The sequence below is a fragment of the Nuphar pumila genome, chromosome 15 (assembly GCF_984573655.1).
Source record: "Nuphar pumila chromosome 15, dmNupPumi1.hap1.1, whole genome shotgun sequence".
Taxonomy (NCBI): domain Eukaryota; kingdom Viridiplantae; phylum Streptophyta; class Magnoliopsida; order Nymphaeales; family Nymphaeaceae; genus Nuphar; species Nuphar pumila.
This window is the reverse complement of record NC_143263.1, coordinates 39,133,798-39,147,663: the sequence shown is the minus strand read 5'-3', so window position 1 is coordinate 39,147,663 and position 13,866 is coordinate 39,133,798. Positions and strand designations below refer to the sequence as shown.

The 13,866-nt window shown below is 37.7% G+C and overlaps 2 protein-coding genes across 2 annotated transcripts in view; both read left to right on the top strand.

Annotated features, from left to right (window-relative positions):
- The window catches only part of LOC149815183 (tudor domain protein (DUF1767)), a 69,561-nt gene extending 65,327 nt beyond the window's left edge, over window positions 1–4,234 (top strand). Inside the window, exons 4-6 of the mRNA XM_089989030.1 lie at window positions 1,790–1,996; window positions 3,426–3,706; window positions 3,790–4,234. Coding sequence (XP_089845156.1) covers window positions 1,790–1,996; window positions 3,426–3,706; window positions 3,790–3,936 — 635 coding nt within the window. The 3' untranslated portion in view covers window positions 3,937–4,234. The remainder of the gene's footprint in view (window positions 1–1,789; window positions 1,997–3,425; window positions 3,707–3,789) is intronic.
- Window positions 4,235–5,861: 1,627 nt separating this feature from the next.
- Window positions 5,862–13,866, top strand: part of LOC149815182 (integral membrane protein (Protein of unknown function DUF92, transmembrane)) — a 38,411-nt gene continuing 30,406 nt past the window's right edge. Inside the window, exons 1-4 of the mRNA XM_089988773.1 lie at window positions 5,862–6,092; window positions 6,211–6,324; window positions 7,190–7,412; window positions 8,493–8,741. Coding sequence (XP_089844899.1) covers window positions 5,947–6,092; window positions 6,211–6,324; window positions 7,190–7,412; window positions 8,493–8,741 — 732 coding nt within the window. The 5' untranslated portion in view covers window positions 5,862–5,946. The remainder of the gene's footprint in view (window positions 6,093–6,210; window positions 6,325–7,189; window positions 7,413–8,492; window positions 8,742–13,866) is intronic.

Genomic DNA, 13,866 nt, shown 5'->3' with positions numbered 1-13,866 from the left:
TGATAAGCCATGACATTATTTTCGCATGTCCCATTCTCCACTCTTTCCATTTTTTTTCATAGGAGGCTAAAGCCTTGATTTTCTCCTCCTCTGATAATGGGACCTCCTTATCTCCCTCTTTCTTGGTAAGAGATAGTTTGGGTTCCGAATCGGAACCATCCACGATCTCTTATAAGCCTTTACCCCATATGTGATGCTTCATGATTGAAGCCCACGTTACATAATTTGTGTCACTTAATTTCATGGGAATGATGGTCACTTTTGAAAAGAAGACACTATTGGATCTTGGATCCAAGTCGGGTTTGGGCAGTAGCAAACCCGGCTTGTATACTGGACCTTTTCCACTAATGTTGTATTTCTGCTATTCATTAGAGGGTATTTTCGTACCCTAAAACAATATTAGTAATGTATTTATAAGCTAATGCTATGAAAAACATGTTGAATGGTTCTGACGTGAAACTGCAGTCTCTTCTCTTCCATATTACTCTTCTTTCTTCTTCTTGCACAGGTGAACATGCACAGGTGAGCGTGGAGGCCATCACGTTTTAACAACTTTATCATTGTCATCCATCGTTTACAAGAGGTGAAAAAAAGAAAGATGGAAGAAAAGAAACAAAAAAGATGTGAGAAGGGAAAGAGATACAAATACAATACAAAGATGTTGAAGCCCTTCAAATGATGCATTTTGTAGCCAACAATGAAGTGATAAAACACTTCTCTCCAAGTGACGAAACACTTTGCAAGAACAAGGTGATAACACACCTTTTGCACAGGGACACGGAAATCGAGGCATACTTTCTCCAAGATCTAATAATCCCGCGGCTTTGATACCATGTAATGAAATGATGGTCTTCCACGAATGCACTCGGATCAATAAAAAAGGAAGTGTCTAAAAGACACTTTAAGCAAGATCCATAAAAGGGTAAAAATAGAAAACCACAAATAAACAATGCACCTTTATTTATGTAGACAAATGCTTAAAAAACATTTTAAGAAGTAAGTTTACAAGAGGGGATGCACCCCTATTTATACAAGAGCAAGAGGGAGAGCTCATAAGGAGCTCTCCCTTCTAGTCGTTGGACCAGTCCAACGGCTAGATCTAGCTGTTGGACTAGTTCCAACGACTAGATGTTTTGGTCTAGTTCCAACCGGAACTTGACCAAAATACATTATCTAGTTCTATATGAACTAGATAATATATATTACATAAAAAATAAAAAAAAGAATAAAAATAAAAAATGGAAAAATATATAATATTATTATTATATATGTATATGTTACATTTTAACAGGGACTACTGCTTAACCAGTATATGGCATCCTTCAGTCTACAAGCCAGGTTAGCAGAGATAGCAGACATGAACACACAATTTTTTGTGTTTGGAGGACAAACTTGAAAGCATATTGGTTACTTATCATATAGGAAGTTAGTCAGCAAAACACATTTTATTTGCAGTGATACAACTCTGAGGTTGTGCTCTTGACTAACCACAAAAAAATGGGGGAAAACAGGGATTTTGCTCTTATTTTTAATTTGGACAAGAAGATTTGTTGTAAAAGAATTATCTACTAACAGGGGCTCTGCTTGTCTGGTAGGAGCAGCTAGTGCACGTCACCTTGTGTTGGGACGTTGCAGGTTCAAAACCCAATGGTATAGTTGTATAACTGGTAGGGGTCTGCCTAACCCCAGCCTGCCTTTCAAAAAAAAAAAAAAATATCTATCAACCTCCATAGTGACATGGTAAAGAATTTCAGGTATACAATAACTCAAGACTTTGTTGATTTTGCAGGTTCATCTGAATCAACCTCAAAAATTAGGGTTCAACCCAAGTTGGAATCAACTGTAAGTTCTGATGCAGTAAGAGCTAATGCCATTCAGGTAGCCCATGAAACACATGATTCTGATGCGAACATTCAAGGCGGTGGTTGCAGAACAGAGTCTATTGCAGGGAGGATTGAAGACAAGTCTACTTGTTCCAATTCCAGGCCAAAAGAAAGTACACTCCTGATCCTTAGCTTTAACTATAATAATGTAAGATATTCATCTGATCCACTGTCTTAAAAGCAGGAATTTGGGCAATAAACTTGATGGACCCAGGAATCTGTCAGGGTTGCTTGTGGACTCCAATGAGCAACATCACCCACCTAATCAGCCAATAAGTTTTCAAGTCATTACCGGATTGAGTGACCTCATACCCACAAATCTACTATTTTGGCTAAGCTTTAGTTGGACTCGCTTTCAAATGAAGGCCCAAGTCCACTATATTGACACCTGTCATGTGTCAATTCATCCAAGCTACCATCTATTTTAAAGTTGTCCATGGGGTTGTAGACGGCACAGGTTTGATCCAAATCTGCCTGCATACAACCCAATATAGACAATATGCTGAACCCTATGTCACAGGGATTCGGCCAACAGGGTGCTGCACCCGCGTTGACGCAACGCAACTAGGGTGCGGGTGCGGCACCCGGTGCAGTCAAGCCGACCCTGGGTGTGGTCAACGCACCTAGGGTCATAAATGTCCAAATCTGGACTTGAAAAAAAATACTGTTAAAAATTAGTGTTACTGCTGTTAACTGTTAAAAATTATATATATATATATATATATATATATATACCCTCCCACACCCAAGTTTTTTTAAAGTGCCGCATCGCCGCACCCGCACCCGCACCCACACCTGCACTCACACCCACACCTATGTGACATAGGCTGAACCATTTGATGTGGATCAGGACTCACAGCTAGTTAGACTTGGTTGGATCCTATGTCCCGAGTAGTCATTTATGGAGCTTTTCTGCAAGAGTTCTAGGTCGGATCTGCACTGATCCTGTGTTACGAATGTCACTTCCAGAACTTTTCAACATGATTTCTTTTCAGGAGATCTCTAGAACTCCTAACACTTTTATGAAAATGTAGCAAAGTCTCCAAAAAAATTAAGAAAAATGAATATATATTGAAATGATATTTGTTCAATTTTCTTGGTTATCTACATATACAAAGAAATTACTGGGAATATCCTATGACAGCATGATACTTTAGAACTATCAGTCTTGGGGTCTGATGAGATCGCTGGGTTGGATGGTTGGGTTCCCTATCATAACATAAGGATTTTTGGGCTAAGTCAGCTATCCTCCAGCTTAGCTACCCAGAAAAAAAAAGAGATATCTTGTTATAGAGGTTCAGAACTTTCTGAAACCAGACTGAGATCAGATTGCAATTAGTAGCTCTCTCTGTGTGTGCGTGTGATGTGCCACTACATTTCGAATTGTGTCCTTTCTTAACCCACGTGGGCATAATTGGATGCAGACAGGTCACTAGCTCTGAAATCAGGTTGATCCTGATCAGGTCCTGTCCTCTAATCCTTGGGCACGGGATTGGCCTCTTGAGGCTATGCTTTTGCTTATAAATCACTGGTCTACTGCAGTTTCAGATGCTGTCCCAGTACAAAACCAAGCTGCTGCTCAGAAACTCCTCCAAAAAATGAGCAAACCAGACAGGGGTGACAAACCATCCATGCACGGGAAAGGCATGAAGCAACGTGGAAAAGGCAAACCAGAAGAACCAGTAGTTCTTACTCTGGATGAATGGGAGAGGAAAAAATCCACCACCGGAACCTCAAGCAGACTTGATATTAATCAAGATGTTAGTCATGATATGGAAATCGCTTGGCAGTTACAGAGACAGTTAGATTTGGAAGATCAATATGTGTGCATTCTTTACTCACTTTCTCAGTAAAAAACTTAATATTTCTGTTATTGTGATCATATTTTATGTTCGATTCTGTTCAGGTTACAGGGAGCCATGAATCTGAAGCCGATAAAATACGTAAGAGCATGTTCAATTTTGGAAGAGAAGAGAGACAAACTGATGGTCGAAGAGAGTTCAGAGGAAGAGGAAGAGGAAGAGGAAGAGGAAGAGGAAGGAGATTTGGTTGACATGGTGTCATGATTCTCTGATCACGTCATTTGGTCACCCAAGTCCTTTGCATATGCTCTTATTAACTCAAGTGTAACTGTGTAACTCCATAAATTGCTACCAGAGCATCGATTAACTAGCTTTCCTTCAAAATCGTTATTCTATTTGGGAGGCTTATCTCTTCTTTGTTGTTTTAAGAAACCTTATCAATCTGATGCTTCCCCACCATTACATGGTGTGATCATACTCTAGATTGCTTTTCCAAATATGAACTTTATTGTATTTTTGTTCTTCAGGTGCAATAGTTTTAGGGTAATTTACATATAAGTGCTCAACATATGACAAATTTATGATTAGCCAACTAAAGTTCCTTTAAATATATAAGGTACATGCCTAACTTTTTAAGAAATTATTACTCAGATGACTGCCGGAGTTATTTTTTATCAACTCTAGTTAGCGATTTCAAATGACAGTTTTAACCTTTTCTTAGAGCAAACAAGATGGTTTTTTAGAGTGGCTTTTGTTGGTTTTCTCAAAAGTTGAGACATGGATTGTTGAGGACATTTGATTGTCAGTGCATATCAGGTCAGAGGCAGCCCTGGAGGTAATAGTCAGAGCTGCCTGTGCTCTGACACGCACATCGTTTTGGGATTAAATTCAGCCATCCATTTTGTATGATCTAAAGCTCATATCTAGAGATCAATAGTCTTGAAAAAACTTGTAATACTGATCTAAGATGAAAAAAAAACACATCCATTCTGTGAATGAAGGTGGTCTCAGAAAACCTTTAGAGCTGCTTCTAACAAAAAAAAATATCAGCTGCCATGTGATTGCACACTTTTAGTGTGCCACTGCACCTGATCACCCTTCATCTTGGAGATAGGGTCTGTCAGTTGTGGAGCCCAAGAAATGATGAAAGGTGACCAGTGCAGCGGCACACACAAAATGTGCAATCACATTGCACCTCATCCTCGCCGATTCAATATCTGCAATTTCTCGTTTTCCAAAAACTCGTGAGAAATTGAAAAAAATGCATAAATCTTGCATTTTTTTTTGCAAAATCTCGGCAATAAAAAAATTAATTAAAAAATGTAAATATCGTGTTTAAATCGTAATATTTATGTTTTTTCATAAATCTCGCGATATTTGTAATTCTCGCAAGAAATTGACGTTTTAAACTTTCAGGCAATTTCTCGTGATATTATCGCAAGATTTTCATAATTCTCACGATATTTGTCACACTGCTACACAAGAGAGAGAGAGAGAGAGAGAGAGAGAGAGAGAGAGAGAGAGAGAGAGAGAGGGTAATGAATTTAATGGCATTTAGTCATCATTATAATACCACTCTTAATGCGTCAAGTAGCTCGTCTTAAGTAACTCCAGTAGTCAACTGTGCGTGCCCTTTTAAAAAATCTCCCATTAAAAACCTAAAATATCCTGATAAAATCATAATGTTTACATTTAATTCAAAATATCACGATATTGTGAAAATATCGCAATCTTTTAAAGTTTAAAACATTGAGATAATATCTCGCAATTATTTAGCAAATTTTCAAAATATCGTCTATATTTGTCACAACGCTTCTTGTTACATTCTACTCTTAAACACTCACCTACTTTATGCTTCATGCGTCGCTTTCTGTATCTATTTTGTATTCTAATAACTAGAATTACCAAATCCAATGCGTTTGTATTTTAAAAGTATTATATCCCATCATCGCCATGAATGAACGGCATCAAAGAATGAGGGAAGGTGGAACCTCCAAATAGTTTTAGGGCTTGACTCCAGGATTCCACATATAGTCACGCGAATAGTTTCTATGCGATGCGAGAAAGAAGCGCAGATCTTCCTCCACCAAAACGGGGTTCTGTAAAATCATAATATAAGAATGGGAAACTAATTTTTAAATGAATTAATTAAGAAACTTAAAAGAAGAAAAACGGGGAGGAGAAAATGCGGGAGTTCATCCGCTTCTGCCCTAAAATCCTAACCAGAAGCTCTCGCACACGAGGAAGAAGAAGAAGAGAGAATGGAAGAATTAGCGATCAGGGGAGCCGTAGCTATCGTCATCTCGTTCTTGGTCGCAGTCAGGGCGTTCAAGCACAGATCCCTGAGCAAATCGGGCGCAATTCTAGGGTTTCTCGTGCTCTCCGTCCACATAGCGTCCAGTTACAGGTCAGAGCGTCCTTCGTTTCTTTGATTTCCCACTCTGTTGTTTTTGCTTCCTTAGGGTTTCGTTGTGTTTAGGAAAGATTGAAGCTCTTAACGTGTTTTTTTGGCTTTTCTTGAGAAGATCCGGAGCGATTATTTTGGTGTTCTTCTTCACCGCATCGAAGGTGACGAAGGTGGGAGAAGACAGGAAGCGCGGGGTCGATGCCGATTTCAAGGAGGGAGGGCAGCGTGATTGGTATGCATTTGGTTTGTTTCGGAATTCTTTTATTATTATTATTTGGTTGCCTCCGTGTTTTCCTTGTTAATTGGGGTGATTCGAGTAATCATAACGTGTTTTAGCGAGAATTTTGTTGATTGTGCGTGAGAATTTGGATTACAAGTCTTGCCTGCAATCGGGTGTTTCTTTTGGATTTTTCTGTCAGTTGTGATTTCGAATCAGAATTTGATGAATTGGCTAAGGGAAAGAGAAATATTATGATTTGTTTAAAATTTATCGTTCATAAAAATAATCAGCAATTGTGAATGCTTAGGGCATATTTGTTTTGGCCACCGGTGAGAAAGTAGAAGCTCAGAAAGAAGCTGTGATTGTTGATCTCATTCTTGTGACCAACTTTCACAAGATTCAAGGCAAAAACAGTCACAGCAACGGCAATCATAACTTGTACTTTTTCATGTTTCACCAACCTTGAGAAAGTATTGTGATATGCTCAAAAAAGAAAAAGAAAAAGTGTAGAGTTGATATGATTAAATGCATGATGTATAATTTGGCATTATAAGATACACTCAGTTTATGTTGCTCAGTGTCAACTTTTTAAGACATTTGATCCAGCTAAAAGTTTTCCTAAAAAAAAACACAGCTAATGCCCTTTGCAATCTTTGAGATTGATTTTGATTTTGATCTGAATACATGCTGAGCTTATGGGAAAATGTCTGTCTTGTTTTTATGTAATTCATATGGATGATCATAGCATGCACTGAGATTATGGCACACAATTCAGAAGACATTCCATTACCATATGCTACATAAGATTAATGGCTAGAATGGTTTCCTTTAATTCCTGGCCATATCATGTTTTATACAAGTTGGTTTCCTCTTTCAGGGTTCAGGTTTTGTCCAACAGTGGGTTTGCAACAATTCTGGTAGTAGCAGTTGGGTATTTGACAGGCTGGAGAGATACTTGTTTGGACACCAAGGAATCGTCCTTAGTAACATGCTTAATTGGTGGTATAATTGGACATTATGCCTGTTGCAATGGGGATACTTGGTCATCTGAACTGGGGGTACTTAGTGATGCACAGCCTCGTCTAATCACAACATTTAAGGTACAATCTGCTCTCTTATAATGGTTAGGTTAGATACTCTCACTTGGTTTTCGTTTAATTGAGCTGGAAACACTATTTTCTTACCCAATTCCTAGTCTAACTTTTTTGTGCATCATGTAACCGGAATTAATATGCCTGACATTTATGGATTTTCATATGGTAGTTGTAAACTGTTCAGAAATTGTACCTAGTTGCTGTCTGTGTTAATCTTTTGTTTCCTGAAGCGTAGTTTTTACAAATTGTAACTTTAAGTAATGTGAAATTTTTATTATGCTAAAAATATAGAAATTTGATAACAGCAGTATGGTTTCGTCAGATAAGCAGTGCTTGTATAGCTTGACATAGTGGATGATTCTTTACCACATATTGACATTTTTCTAGCATTTAGTAACTAATTCACAAACTAATAACCAATATCTTAGAAGACTAGCTAAGGTTTCATCTATATACTGACACGTTAAGAGGATCCTTGAGAAACAAAGGACAAAAGGAGAAAAGGCAAAGAAAAATAAAATAAATAGACTAACTAATAGTAAGGTGTCTTTGTGTGGTTGATTACTTCATATATCTTTAACTGCTTTTGGCAAAAAAACATTTAGGCATGACAGAAGTTCTTGAAGAATGATCCATTTAACACAAATGGATGCAACTGGAAGAAAATTCTTTACTATGATAAAAGATTGTATTCAATTGGATATACTTATTTTGAAGCTCTGTCACCTAGTTATACATAAAGTTGTATGGTGTTGGTTGCTCAGATATCATCCATTCAACTTGTACCGTTAATGGTTGCATTCTTGTGCTTCTCCTTTCTGCAGCTTACCCTTCACATTTGATTGCTACTTATCAGGCCCTCCAAGAAACATGAATGAATCCACTACCCTTACTTTCTGACTAAGTTTTTGACCCAGTTCTTATTTATAAAATTTGTATCTTATCATGTCTTTTCAGTTTGCACGGTCTTCTTTAGAATTTTTTTTTCTGCATCCAGCTTGGCTTATCTGTTTTTGTTCATCCAGTAATTGAATGTTATTTTATAAGTTCTGGATGTTTTCTACCTTACACATTCTTTGTTTTCAGGCAGTCCCAAAGGGCACAAATGGGGCAGTGACTGTAACAGGTCTCCTAGCTGCTGCTGCAGCTGGTAGTGTCATTGGCTTCACATTCATCCTTGTGGGACTGTTGACAGCAAGTTGTACTGTAGAAATAGCCTTGAAGCAACTCCTGGTTTTTCCGCTTGCTGCATTGGCTGGGATTATTGGTAGCCTTATCGATTCTCTTTTGGGTGCAACGGTGCAGTTCAGTGGCTTCTGTTCTGTCCGTAAGAAGGTAAAACTTGTTGTGGGTTTCTGTGTTAAAAACTGGTAAACACGAGCAAGTGAAGTTTACCTTGTTCATTGTCTCCTTGTTTTGGCTCAAGGAGCTCAAGCTTTTGCTCTAGCTTGCTCCATCATGAGCTCAAGCTGATTCATGGTCGAGCTCATGGGCTTGCACTTTTTGTGGGATCTCCCAACAGCTATATTTGGGCGGTGACAATATTGCCCATTACAAAATCATGAATTTACAAAACAGGAAAAAAAAATAAAGAAAACAAAAAATATACAAAGGCACTAGTGGCCCTAGTAGGCACAACCTATATAGTAAAAAGACTGAAATATCCCTATTGGGTATTACCTATTACAATGATATGAACATATGTGTCCTATATATATTTATTTGTATATACATATATATGATATAACTTGACACTCCTTTCAAACTTACAATGTGATCACCAAAAGTTTGTCAAGTAAAAGTGAAACCGGGAGATAAAAGCACTTTTGTGAAGAAGTCAACTAGCTGAAATTCCGATGCTACATAGGGTAGGATAATAGTCTTAAGATATTTTTCACGAACTTAGTGGCAATCCATCTCGATGTGGGTTGAACAACTTTGGGTGGTCATGGAAATTGACTGACACAAGATTATGAAATATGTTGCTCCTGTGTTAGTTGGCTTGTGGTTGATAAACATTAATTTTTTTTTATCATAAGTGATTAAGAGAGTAGGAAGACTTGGATGGAGATGATAGGAAAGGATATGAATGCTTTGAACCTCACCGAGGACATGGCGTTGGATAGAAATGATTGGAGGAAAAGGATTCATGTGGAAGACCCAAAATGAATTTCTTTTTTGGTTCATATCGCTGACCCCAATTGTTTTGGGATGAAGGCGTAGTTGTTGTTGTTTGTTGTTGTTGAAGTGATTAAGAGAGTGAATCTGTTTCCTTTTGCAGCAGTATTAGCATCAAATATCTCATTCCCCGTTAAGTATTATTCATTATGGGTGATGTTTTGAAATTTGATTCCAAAAATGAGAATATTGGGGAATATAAGGCATTTGCAAACCCCTTTGCGTATGGTTCTTCTGTGAGATTGAATGAAACAAACTATGCCAGGTGGTCCAAAATGTTTATGATGTCGGTATCTGGACATCGTAGAAAACATATTTTGTTGGAAAATGAACCAAATGAAAAGGTGGGAAAATATATTACTTGGGACGAAGATAATGACATTGTTATGTCATGGATCATGAATAGTGTCGAACCTCATATTGCAGATGGTCTAATTTACTATAATACAGCCAAACAGATGTGGGACAATCTTTGAGATACGTACTCACAAGAGACTAATGTGAGCTGTATCTTGCAAGTCGAACAAGAAATATATAATTTACAGCAGGGAGATAAGACCTTGGCCCAGTACTATGCCTCCGTCAAAGCTGCGTTTGAAAGACTCAATGCTCACAGACCTCTTTGTTGTTCGAAACACAAGGATCATTATGAACAGACTATGGTTGCTCGGTTTCTCACTGGTTTATCTTTTGAATTCTCTGTTGCAATAGTCCAAATGCTGACTGGATCCGATGTACCTACTCTTGCTGATGCATACAATCGTCTGAGTAGACTTGCGATCTCTCTTCCACAATCTCATCCTGTGTCCCAGTCATCTGCTCTCGCTGTCTCATCTGGTTATGGGCGTGAAAATATTCAGAATATCAGAGGACGAGGTCGTGACAGAGGTATAGGAGGCAGAGAAAAACTTTAATGTACATTCTGTGGAAAATCTGGACATTTAAAAGATCGCTGCTGGGATAAGCATGTCCGACCTTCTTTTTCTTCATCAAAGTCAAATGCTCCAAAAGCAAATGTTACTACACTAGAGGTAACAAATGCACATGAGAATACCTCTGCAAGTGACAGTATCACCCTCAGTCGAGTAGAATATGATGAGCTGATAGCTCTTCGCCCTTCGAGCTCCTCCTCTCCTGTAGCTGGTGTTGCCTACTCAACAGAGAATGATAGTAAGTGGATTATTGACTCTGGTGCATCTAGATATTTGTGTGGAAATTCGTTGTTCTTTTCATATCTAAAGGATATTAATGTTCATCGAGGAGTCTCATTAGCCGATGGGAGTTCCTTGTTAAAATGTACCTCTTATATATATATATATATATTACATCAATACCCGATAGGGGTATTTTTGTAATTTCACATAGTTGTTTTAGAAAACAACTATTTTCCAGTTTTGATAAAATGTAATTTTTTTTTCTTTTTGTTTCTTGTATTTTTTGAGGACCAAAAGGGGCTCCAACCATAGAGTCGTTGGAGCCCCCAACGATCACAAATGTGACCGTTGGGGGCTCCCAACGACTCTATGGGAGCCCCCTTTTGGGCTCTTCTTTTGAGGCCCTTGGCCTTCCTTTCTCTCCTCTCCCTCTTGTATAAATAGGGGTGAACCCCTTGTATATTTTTCATTCTTGAGAGATCTCTCTCTTCTCAATAAGAGGCTTTTTATATTGTTGCCTTCTTAAAGGCTTGTGCTTGTATTGTCCCTTAGTGGACTTGTGATATTGTCTCTTTTATTCATTGTTGTAAGTGCTTATAAGCACTCTTTATATTTCCGCAATATCTCATTACATGGTATCAGAGCCACTCGATTTTTAAAGGAAAGGTGTGGTTCGTGTATTTCATATTTGGTGGATCTCTTCTCACTTCTTGGCAACATCATGGAGGCAAAAATTGACTTATCCTTCAAGCTCAATGGAAAGAATTATATGATGTGGGCATCAGCAATGAAAAATAACCTCAAAGGTAAGAAACTTTGGGGTTTTGTCATGGGGATCGTTCCGGAACCTAAGCTTATGCTTACAAAGGACGAAGAAGGTAAAAAAAAGGCTCTTGAAGGAGATGCTCGCATCAAGGCCATTGAAAATCATAAAAAAAAAGTGGAAGATTGGGAAAACAATCACACAAAAATCCTTGCGTGGTTTATGAACAATGTTGAGCTTAAGGTATGTGCTAACATAGCTAAATTTTGTAGAGCCAATGAGGCTTGTTCCTTTATGAAGGGTATGGATACCCAAAAGGATCTTGCAAGAGCATATTTCTTGCAAGAAAGAATTAGAACCACCAAACAAGGTGATTCTAGCATTCAAGACTATTATAGTGCCCTAAACCCACTATGGGATGAATTGGCTCTTTTGGAGCCAAAATGGGTTTCTATGGAAGATATTGATTTAAGACAAAAACAAATGAAACAAGAACGATTGTTTCAATTCCTTTTTGGGCTACGTCCCGAATTTGAGCAAGTGAGATCCTCACTTCTCCATAGATCTATTTTTCCTCCTATTGAAGATGCTATTGCCGAAATCACTCAAGAGGAGACAAGGCTTGGCATGAGTAAACATGTTGATGAAGTACTTGCCGTATCAAAACTGGGTAACAATGTTAGAACCTATAAACCTCCTCATTTTGGGAAACAAGGAAACTACAATGGAGGAAGAAAAATGATTGTTTGTCATCATTGCTATGAGCCGGGTCACATTAAACCCGCTTGCCCAAAGCTTAATGGAACTTTCAAGCCTAAGGTGACCTCTCTTGAAGAAACTACCACCAAAGAAGATGAAGGCAAGAACAATGATCTAAAAGAAACTCTTAGACACATATCTATGACTCTCCAACAAATTCTAAAAGTTTCTTCCTCCACATCGGGTGCGGCTATTGCTTCGACATCATCACCCGGTACGTATTCGTGGATCCTTGACTCCGGAGCTTCTTTTCATATGACCCCCTATGAAAACGCACTTATTGATGTTTGCACCTATTCAAAGGACTCTTGTGTCTCTACGGCCGATGGAACCTTTTTAAAAATTTCAAGTATTGGCTCTTTTAAAGATTCCAAAAAATTTTGTGTTCCAAAAGTAAGAGTTGTTCCCAAACTAAATCTAAACCTTTTTTCGGTCTCTTAAATTGCCGACCATGGATGTGAAATATCTTTCTCATCTAGTGGTTGCTTTGTGTAGGATCTCCGGTCTCGGAAGCGGATTGGGCAAGGCCATAGAAAGGGAGACCTCTATTATATGGACCATCTCGATCTTCCTTCAAATCATTTTTGTTCTTATGTCCAAGAAAAAAACATGGAGACTTGGCATAAAAGACTTGGTCATCCAAGTTATTCCAAAATGTATCTCTTTCCTTTTGGAAACAAATTTTGTAAGGAAAAAGAAATTAATTGCAAAGATTGCATTTTTGGAAAAATGAAGTCTATTCCATTTCCAACTAGAACTTTTCTTTCGTCAAGACCTTTTGAATTGGTGCATTCAGATGTTCGGGGGCCTTTTTCGGTTATGTCTAAAGGGGGCTATTCGTATTATGTTACTTTTATTGATGACTTTACTCAGTATGTTTGGATTTACTTTCTTAGTCATAAATCAGAAGTATTCACTTTCTTTAAAGATTTTCATAAAAAGATTCAAAATTAATTCCAAAATGATATATCTATTTTAAGATCCGATTCCGGTGGCGAATACTTATCTCATGAATTTCAAAACTATCTAACCCAAAATGGAATTTTCCATCAAAAGTCATGTCCTAGGACTCCTCAACAAAATGGCCTAGCGGAAATGAAACATAGGCACATTATAAAAACCGCTAGAACATTACTTGTTTCTAGGAATATTCCAAAGAAGTTTTGGGCCGAAGCCGTTCTAACTTCCACTTATCTAATCAATAGAATGCCTTCTTCTAAATTAAAAAATGCTTCTCCCTATGAAAAGCTCTTTAAAATTTCACCCGATTTCAATCGTCTTCGTATTTTTTGTTGCAAATGTTTTGTCCTATTACATAAAAGAGATAAGTTGTCTCCAAAAGCAATTGAATGTGTTTTTTTAGGATATGGTGAAAATAAAAAAGGGTATAGATGTTATGATTTTAAGAATGATAAACTATATGTTTCAAAAGATAGAACATTTCTAGAAGAATAGAACGGTTTTGATAAATAGAAGAAACAAATGAAATTGATTACATATTTTTACATGATCTTATCGATGACATACAAAAAGATTTTCTTGAAAATATAGAAGATACATGTGAGGTGTCCCATCTTGATATAACACCCTCAAATGATAGTGATAC